The sequence below is a fragment of the Pholcus phalangioides genome, unplaced genomic scaffold (assembly GCF_987345545.1).
Source record: "Pholcus phalangioides strain wild (caught in Gottingen) unplaced genomic scaffold, Ppha-v1.0 ptg000011l_1, whole genome shotgun sequence".
In the NCBI taxonomy this organism is placed as follows: Eukaryota; Metazoa; Arthropoda; class Arachnida; order Araneae; family Pholcidae; genus Pholcus; species Pholcus phalangioides.
The window spans coordinates 51,751,159-51,768,108 of record NW_028301604.1 but is presented as its reverse complement, the minus strand read 5'-3'; the positions used below and the strand labels follow the sequence as shown (position 1 = coordinate 51,768,108).

The window sequence follows — 16,950 nt, the reverse complement described above, 5'->3', positions numbered from 1 at the left end:
CAAATAGAATGACATTTATTTATTATCATTTGCTTTACTGACATTATTTAATTGTTTAAGTATAATTGTATTAATATTTAATCATTTTTTAAATTATTAATATATGAAAATGAATAATTAATACTAAAACAAATAAATAATTGAATATTAAAATGAGCGAATATGATTCAATAACTTTCGATCACTGACAACGTCTACTCAGTATATCTGTTTATCTTGGTGTGTATTCGCCTAAGCTCGCCCTGGTTGAACCGAGTTCTATCTTTTTATTGTTATTATTAATTTTTCTTTTATTTCTTTTTCTCTCCACTTAATATGTATGTTACCCATTACTATTTGTCGATATATTATTCTAATGTTTATTATTCATTCATTTTCCCCCCTTATATTATATTAATTGTTCTGATACCACCTCATGTGATTTATTATATTCTCAATACATTGTATATTTTGTAAATATGGTTGTGAATCAATAACAACGCATTACCACTCATTGAAAGTCAAATCAATGAAATTATTTATTTATTTATTTATTATTATTTATATTAAAATAAATGAGTAATTGAGTATTAAAATAAATAAGTAATCGAATATTAAAATAAATAAGTAATCGAATATTAAAATAATTCAATGTAATAATATTCTCAATATCACATCCAGTTGGTTTTATTTTTTATCATTTATTTAACTTAATATTATTTCTACATTCTGATTTTTTTTTTCATCGTATCGAAACTATGAAGCTCTATTAAGATATTCGAGGATTAAATCTGAACAAAAGTTCTATCACTGTTCCACTTGGTGGCCGTACCCGAAGGCGGGGTAAACCCGCTATTCCATACTATCTGCACTTCCCATATAACCAATAGAAAAATTTATGACATTTTGAATATTTACAAGTCATTCAAGAACTTTTTTTATTCAGTATTTTTTAAGTGAACGGTCACAGAGATAGTCACAGCTCAAAGGACTTCGAACAGCCTGTATAGTACGATACATAAATGCATGTATGTATACTGTACGTAAGCATAAATTAACGATTAACACACAAGTCTCATTTTTTTATTTGTATTAACCTCACAGAAACGTCTAAAATTTTATCGATATAAAGACATACCAGAAAATGTTTGTACAAGTCTTTTCGATGGTAGATTATACATCTCTACAGTGTTCTCCGGAGTTGAACACATGACGTGTTGACTGTCAGAGGTGCAAATCATATGAGTTATCGCGTGTTTGGTGTTCATCACTGTCACTTGTGGCGGAAGACTAAGTGAGAGCCAAGAGTTTTGAGGAACTAGTAGAGGAATTGTATTGTAATTGCACCAATCACGAGCAGTTTTCACCAACTGATCAAGAGTTTTCGAAGTTCCGTCTGAAATAGATTACCTAACGATTAAAGTCATATAAAATGAGAGCCAAACGGTAAAATGCATGTGAATCCTCAGGTTGTTTAATGATTCTTATTATGTTATATCGTAACATTCACTGTCAATTTTCTAAGTAATAATTATTTAGTTTATAATTATAAATTATTGTAGATAATGACATTTTAAATTAATTAATAAAAATTTTAGTCAATCTCATATTTTATATCATGCGCTTTTAGGTAAATTACAATTCCTCGCACGTGTCACTGCAGAAAAAGCAAGAAAATACAATTTTGATATGAAGTCAAAGTTGTTATTTATATGCTTAGTACCATAGTAAAATACAATAATGTACCACTATATTTTGCAAACTCGCCAATCTCCAAAAGTTAACCATATTGCATGAGTGGTGAAAATAAAATGCTAAAGGGAAGTGAAAGGGTACGGTACAGTCGACTCGTAGGGGGATCCGTATGAAAGGTTAAAAAGTGTGGTAGTACGCAAATGGTCCCAGGTCGAAGTGCCAAGAATTGTGAAAAGTTAAAAAGGGGAGTAATCACATCCCCGTATTAGACGTTCAGCACATAATTACTCTTTTTTTACCAATGATGGCACTCATTATTTTGCACTAAGAACATTGTAGTTTTTTTTATGTGGCATCGTATGCTGTACATATATATATATATATATATATATGCTACTTCTCCATCAAATCTAAGTTCCCATGTATCGTTCCCATCATGTCAGAACCACAAATGTGCAATGTCCTTGGAAAAACAAAAGAACGGGGGAAGAACTGTTTTCTCTAAGGAAGTTATTTTCCTAAAATTTTTTGCTACATGTTTCAATAGGGATACAGATTCGCGCGTTACAGGTAAAACTTAGCAAAATAAGGTATCCCAGCTGATAAAAAAAAAAGAAGGGGGGGGGGGAATTCGCACATTCGTGCTTCTGGCATGCGGGGCTGCAATATATCAACAATAAACGAAGCTGTACCCAACTTATGGATATGAGTGTACCTCTTCCTCTCAAGTTATGAGTAGAGCCCGGAAGTTTAGGCACTAAAAATGGTCGAAATAGGCAGTAAAAAAGGCATTTGTAATTTTCGGGAGGAAGAAAAAGTAACCGAAAACAAAGATTTTAAGGGTCCAAAAACTAGTTGAAAAATCGGTTGCACTTAATCTTTCAATTGTTTTAATTACAGTTTATAACAACTGGATTATTATCCAAGTTAAATTGATTTCAAGCCCAAAATAAAATGTTACTAGACCCTCAGGATTAGGCCAATTCCGGGGCCGCTATTACCTGACGTGGAGTCGGAAGGGATAATGATTTGTGGGGCTCTCTCGAGTTGCGAATGTTCTCGTTTATTTGTTGTATTATTTGGAATAATCATTATCATTTCTATAGTTGAAACATGACCATCTCGTTCTATTTTTGTAAAAAGAAAAAAAAAATATTTTTTTAAATTCATATTACCACCTGTCAGGAACTCCTTTAAGCCCAGGGAACTGTATGGCGTATGGCCGCATCTGTCACATACCCCTGAGAGCGACTCTTGTCAATTTAATCGAATACTAAATATGTGTGTTTAATAAATAGCCATGGTTGTTTGCAGTGCATTTATGGTGCAAAAAACGAAATCAAACAACATGGGCCCTAGAGCCCTGTCTGCTCCTACTCCACTTTGTGTGAGCCATAACGTCAATTCAAGACCTATTGGGACAATCACTGGTCCGCTATACACATACTACGCAGTCCAATGCCATAGCGAGACATTATGTGAAGCCAGTGGGGAAACAAATTTCTAATTTTCCACCACGGGCTGCGTTCATCTAAAACAAAATCCTTCACCTGTAATACCATCCTGTCAAAGCGAAGTTATTGCATGCCAACATCAATCTCTCAGATCACATGGTTGCTTCTATTAGGGGCTGCAAGAGAGACGAGCTTTCTGATGGTAATTAATACTGAGTGTTTGAAAATTTCAAAAAGAGCAATTCTATTGAATTTCTCAATGCCCAAAATATCCAAGTTCTACACATAGCCTCTGAAATTCACTAATAAACTTAAAACTAGGCATTATGTATTAAAATAGGCATTTATGGTACGAAAATTTTCAAAAAGGCATTTTTACCAAAAAAGTTTAAAAAAAAATTAAAAAATAGGCAAAAAAAGGCATTTATATTATATTATGGCATTTTGCCTAAGCTTCCGGGCTCTAGTTATGAGTCATAACTATCAACGCTAAAGCTGATAAAAAGCTTGAATTCTTTTCTTTTTTTTTGTCAATTTGAATAAAGAAGTAATATACGGAGAATTCGTTGCAAACAAATCGCTTGAATGAGTGGGAAGTGGAATCTTTTGGACGATCGATAACAAACCTTTTTTTTAAGTTCTAAACGTTTTGAATCCTTTCTACAAATTCCATTACTTACCGGATAAAGGTTTCAACCAATTTATTATTTCTGTTGCTAGTTGTTGGGCATCTTGGCTTAGAACATCGACTGATTGTTTTGTCATATTGTACACAAGCTCCATTTCCCAATCCAGATACTAGAATATATGATGCATAGAAAAAAATGTTTTTGCTATTATAATATATGATATATAAACATAATCATATTATGTTTGATGCCATAATATTGAATTTCAAATGAAATACATGGTGAAATTTGAGATGATTTTAAATTAATTCTGTTACAATTCAACGTTGTACATTGCGTAGCCACATGACGTGATTTCTTGGAAAAATAATAATTTACGCGATTTGGAACATTGAAAACAGAAAGATAAGATCGAGTAAAAAATGTTGTTGATGACATTCCTCAACATTATTCTTTGAATTAGGAATCTTCTCTTCATTCTCCTCGACCCTGTGTGTCGGGGCCCGACCGTTACGGCGAAAATATATATATATGCTCCCGCTCCCACACAAAATTACCAAGTACATCAATGGCTTATTAATGACGCGTATTTTTCAATAACTAATTAAACAATTATTCTGAAATTATTTGCCTTTAATTAGGGATTTTCATTATTTCTGAATTTTCATTAATCTTGAAATTATTTCTTTTATCAATTTTTAAAATCACTTCTTTCATCGATTCCAAAATTATTTTTTTCATTAATTCTGAGACCATTCCTTTCATTAATTCTGAATTTTTGTTATTCCTGCATTTCCCTGTATTTTGAATTTTCGTTCCGTGAGCTCATGTCTTTGGTTTGGTATTTTTCAGCATTTTGTAGAAATATTCTGTTATTATGTATGTCTCATTGATGCTGACTCCGCTTCCCCCTTTTTATATTTGGGGCCCGAAAACGTTAAGATGGTCTTGCTCAGAGCTTTATGTTTTTTTCTGTCACATTTCCCTGTCGATAAAAAACCACAACATCCCAACACATGAAATAAAATTCCACTTTTGTCATCAACATCTAAAAATAAAATAAAGGCTAAATTTTAAATCTCAACAACTTTATTAGGGCTCTGAATGTACGAATTCATTGTGTTCATTGCTTAATTTTAGACTTGTTTTCTTTATCTCAATATTTTAGGAAGTTTTTTTTCCCCTTCTTTTCTCATGATAAAAATATAACAGAGAAACAAGCAAAAATGTCATACAATATATCTGGTAATTCAAAACTCTTGAGCAAAGCTTTAAGGAGTGATATAAATTTAAACAAGGGATTTTTGTCATGCAATACTGGTCGTGGGGATAGCAATAAACTGCTATCTGCTGTGATTGGACGCGTGAAGCGTTAGTTTTGTCACTTATGCCATTTCTATCGGGGATCACAGAAGAGATGGAAAGGCACAGACGTACATTTCATGTGTGGTGCTGCGAAAGGGAATGGTTTGGAAAACCACAGACTGCACTGAAGGTTTTCCGACAAGACTCGTGCCAAATCGAAAAACATTTGAGTGGTTGTACCGGTGTCAGCACATAACGGGCTTCTTGTGTCGTCCTCACACTGGCACTCCCTGTGCCCTGCAAGCCACTGACAAAGGAGCCCATTTCGAACAGACACCGGTGCAATCCCTGAAAGGTTCTTTGATTTGACACGCACCTTGTCGTAAAACACTCTAGTACAGTCTTTGAAATATCCACGTCCACAGCACCATACATGAAATACATTTCTGCCGTTTCTTGATTCTTTTGAACCATTCATCCCTTCTGAAATTCACGATAGAAATGACGATAAATGCCAAATCAAAGCTTTATGATTTAAATGATAGCGCCGTCTAGCGATTCACTGCTTGCATTACGACCATGCATTGTATGACGAAAATTGCTTGCTTAGGTCCCTTTCACACGGAGCGGATGCGGATAAATAAGTTTTAACAATTGGAATATACTGAGCCTTTCAAACGAGCCGAAATTCACCCGCACCTACGAAATGTTCATGCAGGTCCAGACGACGTCCGCATGTGTCAAAACCTAAGTGCGGGCTCCGCATCCGCACATAGGAGTTTTGACACGTTTTTGATAGGTTTATTCGGAGCTATTCACACGATGCGGATGCGGAGCGAATTCGTCCGCATCTTTGGCTACTTTTTAAAGATGATTTTGCACGGAATTTTTTTTAATTATTTGTTATAAATACCCTTAAAAACACCATATGAAGGTCCCTGTTCATCAATAGGATGTACCCACACACGTCTATCCCTCCGTTTCCTTCTGAGATAAAGGAGATATAGCAACTTCAACTGCCTTTTGTCCATACTTTACAATTTTATATAATAAAACTTGTCAACAACGCCACTGACGGGACCAAAATTATAAGCCGTTCTGTTCATTACGAATATTTAATTAAGTACATAATTTAATAACTTTTAAATTTAATTAAAAAAATTAATTTTTTTCCTTTTAAATATTTAAAATTATTTAAAAATATAAATATTTTTTAAATTATTTTAAATATATTTTTTTAAATTATTTTAAATATATTTTTTTAAATTTTTAATCTTTTAAGTTTTTTAAACTTAAAAAAATACTTTTATTAAACAACGTTATCCACGTACGGCGTTCACTCAGGGCCGGATTAAGACGTTTGAAGGCCCCAAACACTTGAATAATTTTGGTGCCCCTCCCCGAAACCTACAAGTATATTTTACTCGATATTGAGTCTATAAACTAAAAAAAAAGTGAAATTTTATATTTAAGAAGTGACTAATCTAAGGATGGGATTTCACTCTAAAAGGTTTATAAAGTTATTTTATAAAACTTGAAAAAAGCAACCAATAAATTTATCGATTGCATTCGAGCAAATGCAACCGACCAGCTTATTGGTTACATTTTTAAAAGAATTATTATAAAATTTTTATAGTGTAATGTGAGCGTAAGGCCGAGATCATACTATAAAGTTTTATAAAAGATCTTTTATAAAAGTTGAAAAATTCAACCAATAAACACGTTACATTCGAGCGAACTTAACTGATCCGCTTATTGGTTGCATTTTTCAAGTTTTATAAACGAACTTCTATCAAACTTTTATAGTGTAATCCCGGCTTAAGACAGAATTGTGATGTGAATATTTCTAAGCACAGACATTTTGAAAGTCTCCACCCTTCCCCTTTTTTTCTACTTGCAAATTCTTTGAATATCTCCTTAATTTTTTTTTTTTTGGAACATCATTGGATGTTTTTGGAATTTTTCTTTCATATATTTCCGAAAAGACAGATTTTTTTTTTTCCAAACTCTTTTGAAAATATTTAAAGATATTTTTCCCCACATCGACTACTTGTGAGGATCAGAATGAAAGCATCTTTATTAGGCCCATATTCTATGGGCTCTAGATCACCAAAGAAGACGAAACGCCCGTATCTTTAGTGCTCGTGTGAAAGGGTATGCGGACCCGCGTCCGCTCCGTGTGAAAGGGGCCTTAGGTGTGTAATATCATTCCTTAAAGTGTTGATCATGAGTTCTGAATCACCTTGTATATGTTCCATCATTTAACAAGAAACTTTATCGGGAAAAAAAATCTCACCTGGCACCGAACTATTTCAAACATACTTCTAACATAACTAACGGATGCACCTTTTGTAGCCGCAAGTAAAAAATCAAAGTTTATAACAGCATCTTGTTTAAGACGAACCAAATCTCCTGGGAAATATGGAAAAATATGTAGAAAATTTTTCTTTTATAAAAATTTTACAAGAAAATAATTTTTTTAAACTGGCTAATTGTGTTTACGAGTCTTCGAATAATTCACCACAAAATAAAATAATAGATAAAATGAAATAAAACTAAAACATTGAACAGAAGTGAACTAGAAGGTTTGCCCAAAAGTACCACGATTTTCGTCGTAATAATCCCCTCGTTAGGCACACAACGATAAAAATCACAAAAAATAAACAAATACCACACACAAATGAAGCAAAAAAAAAGGCTTTCGTGGCCATCGTGTAAATTAGAATTTAGCTTAAAAAGTTTTCGGATTTTACTTCACGTCGACCAAAAAACCCGAAAACTTTTAAGCTAAATACCACATAATTCCCAGATTATTCGTTGAAAATCATCGGAATTTTTCAGTGCGGATTATGCACACAAGTCTCGTCGCAGAAAGTAACAGGCCTACAATAGTGCGAACACTAAATCATTACACTTCACCCACAGTTTGAAAAATAGATGGAAGCACTAAAATTTCACTTGCAACACTATATACAGGTTCAAACTGTTAGGTAGGAACACATGAACAGCGCCACAAGTAAGGGGGAGTAGGGGGGCCCACTAGTCTATTCTAGATCAGAGGGGGTGTAAATTTCACTGTGTAACCTCTCCTTCAACATTATAATGGGCGCCAAAATGCGTACTTGTCCCGGCTGACCAAGCATCTAGTTGCGGCCCTGCACATACACACTTTTCCGGCACAACTCATTCGGTAGTAAATTGATCGTGGCGATAGACTGGTGTTGTGCTCAGTTTGAAAGAAAGTGCGGATTACACGGGATCATTGTAAAGTTCTTATACTACAACATTTCAACCTTTGAGCCAATGACTTTAGAGATACTTTCAATTAGAAAAAAGGATTCAAATAACGTGCCTATTTTAGGTACGTCACCAGTGGTCGTTAATGTACCAATTTCAATTTTATTCATCACATCAACAAACTATTGCACAAAACAAACAAAATCCATCCAAGGGATCGTTGCCAATTGTAATTTTTAAAAAATAAATACCAAACAAAACAAAAGAAAAAACGCAAGACTAAGAAATCATCTGTGAATATGACAGATACATTCATACACATATGCACAGACACAAAAATATTACATTGATTTAAATCGAATGATTTGTTTTATTCATATAAATGAATTAAATTATGAACGAAGCAAGTAATTAGTATTGAAATAATGGCAACAACGGAAGGTGAGATTCAGAAATGTTTGAGCGATGGGGTAGTGTTTTTTGGTATCTTTTTTTGAGACTCAATTGAAATAGAGGGAAAAAGAATATTGAATATTAAAAATATCTTTCAATATCATTTACGGAGAGCAAATATTGTTTGAGACGTTTTTTAATACAAATAATGAAATGCAGTCAAGAGTTTCAGATGGCAGATTGTTGTAAAATTTCGGAACAAGAAATGTGAAATGATCTTTGCTCTTTTATGAATAAGTGGTATAGATAAAATGTATTGCTAAATGTACTCGATGTTCTTGAAGTATTGAAAGGTAAGTCGAGTTCATTTTTATTAAAGAGAATTATTGATCTGTGAAAATATAGATAACGAAGAGGTATATATTATACTATATTTAGGTGACGAAAAAGTTGTCATGAGGGAATGGAATAATCGTTAGTAAGTGCTCTAATTATTTTTTTTTTGTGTTTGAATAATGGGAGCGTAAAGTACTTATGTAATCGCTTAACCACACAGTCAGGCCACGTAATAAATGTGAATGAATAATGGCATAATAAAATGACAATAGGTAAGATCGATTTACATAATGCATTAGGTAATAGAATTTGTACGGGGTGTATCGAAGTTTTGATTGTACGTGTTTTACATGTGTTTTTCACATTTTATGTTTTTATCTATATGTGCACCAAGATATTTGTTCTAAAGATGAGCATATGCACGAAAAGTTATATGGGCAGTTTTGGCTATGAAAAATCATATTGCATCTAATATCTGTATTGTTATACAAAGAAAAGCTCATAAGTTTCTTTTTCGACACGTTAATTTCTAGATTATTTGCAGAAAACCAGTTGCGAACTTTAACTAAAGGCGGATATACACTACACTGACGTGGCATGTTACCACACCTTAATGCGTGTGATATAAAGTTCCACCAATGAGTCTTCTGTAGGTACGTTCACACTGTGCTGACGCAACGTGGTAAAGTCTGTGATGATGTAATCTGACATAACACGCAAAAATCCATGCACACTACTCTGACGTGACGTGGGACCACGTAGAAATGCGTGCGATATAAATTCCACCTATGAGCCTTCTGTAGGTACGTTCACACTGTGCTGACGCAACGTGTGAATGTGTCGGATTATGAAATACGACGTAACACGCCTTATTACGTGTCACAGAAAAATCAAATCGTTCAGATTTTCGTCAGTCGTGTGATGGCATGTGAAGACGATATATTTGTTTTCCTCGTACTTTTTGCTTCGTTCGTGTTTTGATCAATTTTGTTTTTTGTTCGCGTTTTGATTTATTTAAATTTTTTTCGTGTTTTCATTTAATTTGTTTTTAGCTCGTGTATTGTTGATGGAAGAGCACCTGATTGAACACGTTCGGTCAAATTCTCTGCTCCATGACCCTACCCACCGAGAATACAGAAATCACAATTCACGGAGAAAACATGAAGCTTCAGGTCAGTAAACAAATTATTTACTTAGCCTTTGAAATATTGTAAAATTAAACCAGTCTATCTGAATATGAGATAAATAAACATATATGTTACGATAAATTTTATTTATGCGGTTATTATACATAATAACTGGTTATTATGGACTTGACTAATCGTCTTGGTGAGTTTGATAAATTGTTCCAAATTTATCACTTTTTAAATTTTTTTTTTAATTATTATAACATACAAACATATATACAAGCATATACATAAACACATTCAACATACACTTCATTTTACCAGTGATTATGCATAGTACCCAAGCATCATCGGTAAATTTAATAACTAATAAAAAATTGTAGCTTTTAATGGCGATTATGCATAATAACCATGCGTCGCGTCGTTGGTAAACATGATAAAACGTACTATATGATATACATAATAATTCACAAATGTATTGTATCATTATATCGGAGTACGATAGTAAAATTTATTATCATTATATCGGGGCACGATAGTAAAGTTTGTTATCATTACATCGGGGCACGCTCGTCAAATTTGTTATTATATCGGGGTCCGACTATATTCATCAGAAATAACTCATTTGGATTTTTTTTTTTCATATTTATAAAATTCCCCAACTACACTAGGGAATTATTCTTTTTTACGAAGGTTTTTTTTTTTTTTTAACAACTGGAAGTTGCGAAGATATATTTCGGAAAGAGAGAAAATCCAACTGCCCCTGCGGGGAATCGAACCCACGTCCTTTCACTTTCCGGGTGAACGCCCTAGACCACTAGACTATAGAGGCACCGAATCTCTCAATCTTTCCTTGGAGCTCGTGTACACTGAAAGGGACCGTAAATGGACGGCCGGACCAGACTCAGGCCAAGCTCACAACTGCTGACGCTGCCACCAGATGCCGACTTATACGAGGATGACGATGGTAATGACGACCTTCGTATGGTAGCGGAGAGTGACGTCATCCTTGTATATTCTTTTTTATACGCAAATTATCAAAAACAATATATTTTGGACAGAGGCGCCGAAATGTAGAAAACATTGAGGGGAGATGAAAATCATTTTTCTTCCTGTATATATCAACCCCATACGCGAAAGTGGCGAAATAGTGCATTGCATTGCACAATAATTAATTATTGGGGGGAAGGGGACTCACCCTCCTCATAAAATTTATTTGCGGAGGTCTCATATAGCTAGTCCCCAGCTTCCAGCGTCTATGCTTTTGAATTTTATTGGGGGCTTGCATCTCGAAATTGACCTTCAACACAAGCGGTCGGTGATATCAAAAAGGTTGGGAAACGCTGCAATATAACGACCAATAAATACTATTAAATCGACTAAAACAACGACGGAAATCAGCTTCCTCCCCACACCACCAAAGGAATGGACAAAATTCGTCTTTGAGTGTGTTTAAAATTTCTCTGTTTCCCCTTTTTTTAGAGTACAAAATGGCGTCCAAAGTACGATTCTCGGGCGAAGAGCACAGATTGAAGAATGCAGCCGACAGAATAGCTGAGATGGGCCACGCTTGGAAAGCACAAACGCCTAACGCAATAAAGTTGCACGTCATGTCAGAGACGTTGTGAATTCAGATTCGTGGAAATTCTGTGACGTGGGAATTCCACGTCAACGTCACAGAATTTCCACGAATAAGATTTCACAAATTCGACATCGTAGTGCGTTTCGGTCTTAATGCATCACGCCAGTGTGCACACCGTATAATGTCTGATATGATCTCGCGCCATCTAACGTCACGTGGTTACACGTCACGTCATAGTAGTGTGTATCCGCCTTTAGTCATGATTTATGATGTTCGTTAAGATTGATGATCTGTTGCTGAATAAAGTAATGCAGTATCATCAGCGAATGTGATAATTTTAGCAAATATAATCTCGATTACAGAAATCATTGATGCATATAGTAAAAAGAAGTGGCCCTAAAGTAGATCCTTGAGGAATTCGTTTCTTCACTTCATGGACATCGGAGTACTAATGTAATGTATTTGATACATTTGACTCTTTGGATCCTGTTCTTAAAGTATGATTTAAATAGGCTATGCGCATTACCTCTAATTCCATACATTTGAAATTCATCAAGTAAAATGGATGATCAACGCTGTCGAAACATTTCCGTATATCCAGGAAGATAGCTATTGTTTTATTTGATATTTGTCTATATTATCAACAACATACTTACTGAATTCAAGAAGTGAAGTTTCTGTATTTCTATTTGGAAGAAACCCGTGTTGGTTGTTTGAAAAGAAATTACGGACATTTAAATATGAAAATAGTCTGTCTCTCATAATTATTTCCATAACTTTTGATGCCGTGAAAAGAACCGTAATGGGTCTATAATTGTTCAAGTCATTTTTGTCACTCGCTTTGTATCATCATCGGTTCAGCTGACCGTACTGTCGATGATAGTACATGTATTAGTGCCTGGCGTTGCTTGACACGAAATAGTTATTTTATGTGGTCATATATTGAATCTAGCAACAAATCCAATTTTTCGAGAGTTCAAACTACCACAAAAATTGCTCGATACGTCGAAAACATTCCACTAGTCACACTTCTCGTACTTACAATGCCTCTCTGGGGTGATTTTCCAGCAGGTTATTGCCATTCCTCATGCTACAGTAACAACGTGAGGCTTCTTCAGTGTTAACAATGTCCCATTTCGTTTCGGTCATCAGTCGACCTAACACCTATCAAAAATACGTGGAATATAGTGGAAACAAAAGGTAATGTTTTGGCGATCCTCCAGCTCATCTCGATGAACTTTGGGCGTCTTTTATTGCAGCTTGGGTGGCTATGTATCACTAGACAACTGGTTATTCCCCATGACACTATTAAAACTATGTTTGGTTCAATGTCATGACGTGTAATAAAAACGAATCAGAGGTGGATACACAAAATACTGCGAGTATCGACGCATATAACGTGTATTGTTTCGAGATTCCAGTGATTTGTTCTGTGTCACCCACGTCGTATAGGCCTAGTGTATCGTGAAAAAAATGAATAAAAGTAGATAAACTTTCCTACGTTTTACGAACAAAAGTATTTACGTGAACCTTTACTATTATTTTTGGGACAGATCTTTTCTGCAGTAATATTGATGCGGACGGCGTAGCAATTTCGTGCAAATGTCCACAGCTACTAAATGAAACGAGTGTTTAACTTTTTTTTTTATAATGCTTAAATTTTATTGAATATTTTATTCTCTGCTTTTTCAAATCGAAATATCGAAAACCAAAAATAGTGTTACAAGAAATTTACAGCTTTTTAATTTCGATTGCAACGTATTATGCAGACACTTACGCTTCAAGGGAAATTTAGTATTGCTATAAAAAATGCAGGAAAATAAATGATCGTATTGTGAAAAAATGACTTATTTTAATGTCAGAATCGCCAGCTTTATAAATTTTGTTTTGGCGCATTTTTACTGCAATGTAACAATTTAAAATATGTGATTTACGTAACATTTAAATATGTGATTTACGTAACATTTAAATATGTGATTTACGTAACATTTAAATATGTGATTTACGTAACATTTAAATATGTGATTTACGTAACATTTAAATATGTGATTTACGTAACATTTAAATATGTGATTTACGTAACATTTAAATATGTGATTTACGTAATATGTTTAAAAATATGTAGAGTATATACATTAACATATTTAAAAAAAAATTAAAATCGTTTTTCTATCAAGTTTAAAGATGTTTAAGGAGAGAGAATGTGACATTAAATAGATGTCTCCACGTAAATTCGAGGAAAGTACGAATAGGTCATGTATAACTAAAATCATTAAAACTTGATAACGAAAATTGAAGCGTTTACTGAATAATGGTGGTAACTCCAGATTTATCAAACTTTAAAAAACAAACACAAACGTTAAACTTCAAATTTTCAAGTTATATTGTTCCAGGTATTCTAGACTAGCGCTTGGAGCTACCTTACTCTTGCATCAATGGAAAAAAGTTTTGTTTTTAAACATGATAAGATCTATAGCTCTAATCAATTATTGGGGGCTACCTTTTTTTTGTAGTATATCATTCAATCGAAAAAGGAATATTACTTGAAAATATTGATTTACCACTGAGCATGAGATGATACCATAACTCATCAATATCTCTTAGCATATCAGACCAATCTTCTTTACGTTTAGACTTGGTTTCATACAATGGTGAACCCTGAAATAGTAAGAAAAAGTATCGAATAATTCATTTTTTACTTTTGAGGGAAAAAAAGCTATTGGACAATTGCTTTTTCTCTGCAAAGTAAAAACTCTTAACTCAACATTACTTTTTTTTTAAAATTCGAATCTGTTAAAAGCTATTTTAAACACTCGACTCTGTCAAGTGTGGGAAATCATTCCACTGCCCATTTAGGAGAGAGCACGGTAGTATTGTGTCAAAACTATTTGAACAACAACGTTGCGAGGGTGCACCGCACCAAAGAGTTCGGTTTGAGTTCGAACTAGGTGGGCCTTAAAGTCAATTTACACAGTCAGGGCTCGTTCCGAGAGATTCGTCTCGTCTTTTTCAGTTCAAAAAATATATTCTACTTCCCTCTGTTAAGCTATTCTTTCACACTCGCCAGGTACAGTTCAGAATCTGATACTGTGTATTTAGGACAGACGGGACATGACTGTTGTGTATGAAGTGAACTTCATTGTAACTGAACGTTTCAGATTCTTGTGAATTGTTTCCGCGTGCCCATGTCACGATCGCAGCGTACGTTGATCCTCCAGTTGATTCCCTCCTTCTGCCTCGTGACTGGATGGTAACTAGGTGTGCGATCTGTCCATATTCGTTTCCCAGAATTTCGCGAGTTCGCTTATTTTATTAATGTTTGGTTATTTCTGACCATCCTCTTGAATCTTGCGGCTTCAAGTTTTGCTAGGCTTCTTTTCATTACCGAACTCACTCAATAAATGGTTTTCCAGGATGAGAAAAGCCCTTAGAGGCGGTTGATCACCTTAGGATTTGGCTACCTGGGACCTTCATTTTAGACCATTATACCGGATTGGCTATGTGAATGTTTTGACGTGAATACGTCTTTTAAATCATCTGACGATACTGGAAGCATTTGCAAAAAGTTGCGTGACGAATTTCCTTAAACGTTCATATCTCAAGAAATGACATGTATTGACCATGCTTTCTATAGAACCAAACAAACAACTATACAAGAATTCACTGTTTATAAAACTCAAGTCACTGACCATTACCCAATAATAGGTTACATCAACTTTTTGGAAAAGAATATAAAAAATCAACAAAACAAATGAACAAATAACGATAATAAACTATGAAAAATTTGAAAAATTCATTTCAAATTTGAATCTAAAGACTATGATTGAAGAGAGAGTAATACTCAAAATAAATATAAACTATTCATTGATGTGATAACGTTGAACTCGAATCTATGGTCTAAAACAGAAAAAATCCAAAAAAAGCCAAGAAAAAAAAGGAATTACCAAGGAAATTATAGAGAGAATAAACTACAAAGAAAAGTTGTACAAAAAATACACAAAAAAATCCACGTATAATTTCCTTTATGTATAATTCCTGTATAATTTCCATGTATAATTCCTGTATAATTTCCATGTATAATTCCTGTATAATTTCCATGTATAATTCCTGTATAATTTCCATGTATAATTCCTGTATAATTTCCATGTATAATTCCTGTATAATTTCCATGTATAAATCCTGTTTTTTCAAAGGTTATAGAAAAATGTATAAAGAAACAACCGCTTAATTTTTTAAATCATCAAAAATTTTTTGCATTTAATCAATATGGATTCCAAAAGAAAAAAAAATACAGAAATGTCTATAATTGATTTATGCAATGGATTAAATAATGGATATAACCTAAACAAATAGTCTCAATAACCATATTCTTAGATGTAGAAAGAGCTTTTGATTACGTTGACCTAAATATCCTAACTAAGAAACTTTACTCAGATGGAATACGAGGAAATCTATTGAAATGGTTTGAAACGTATTATTATAAAGACAACAAGCAGTTAAAATAAATGAAAAAATTAGTACTTTTATTTCGAAGTAAAAAAGGGTTAGCGACCAGTTCTAGGACCTGTACTTTTCCTCATATACATAAACGAATTTTGCAAACTTAAACTAAATGGAAACTTAATATATTTTGCCGACGATACAGGTCTCCTCTAGAGCGGCAGGTCACGCCCACTGGCGCATGCGCATAGGTCTACTTAACCGGAAAAAATAGAACGCTTTTATTTCACTTAACCACTAAATCACTTGTGCACTTTCCACTTACCAACTAAAGCCGTGTAAACGGCCCTTATCGTCTGCATACATTGTAACGTACTTGGCAACTTAAAATTTAGTTAACAACTTAATCACTTACCGCGTGTAAACGGGCCTTTACTTTCAGTTACAATGTCCATGTGTAAATTTCATTCTTTATTTCAAGTGTGGTGTATAATTGCATTTTGCATCACTTGAACAGAATCATTATTTTTTGTACCGAGAATTTAATATTTCTTTAGGCCGGGATTGCACTATAAAAGTTTGGTAAAAGATTATTTTACAAAACTTGAAAGAAACAACCAATGAGCCCATTTTTTACTTTCGCTCGAATGTAACCAATACGCTTATTGGTTGCATTTTTTGAAGTTTTATAAATGAATTTTTCTAAAACTTTTATAGTGTAATGCCGGCCTTAGGCTATAATGACTGATTTTTCATTTTAGCAACACCACCAC

At 33.9% G+C, this 16,950-nt stretch overlaps 1 protein-coding gene across 1 annotated transcript in view; it reads right to left on the bottom strand.

The window, feature by feature from the left end:
• The window catches only part of LOC149080545 (protein qui-1-like), a 149,618-nt gene that overhangs the window by 49,948 nt on the left and 82,720 nt on the right, over window positions 1-16,950 (bottom strand). The window contains exons 12-15 of the mRNA XM_089239645.1: window positions 14,299-14,395; window positions 7,359-7,474; window positions 3,809-3,926; window positions 1,118-1,375 (exon numbers count right to left, since the gene is read on the bottom strand). Of these exons, the coding sequence (XP_089095771.1) occupies window positions 1,118-1,375; window positions 3,809-3,926; window positions 7,359-7,474; window positions 14,299-14,395 (589 nt within the window). The remainder of the gene's footprint in view (window positions 1-1,117; window positions 1,376-3,808; window positions 3,927-7,358; window positions 7,475-14,298; window positions 14,396-16,950) is intronic.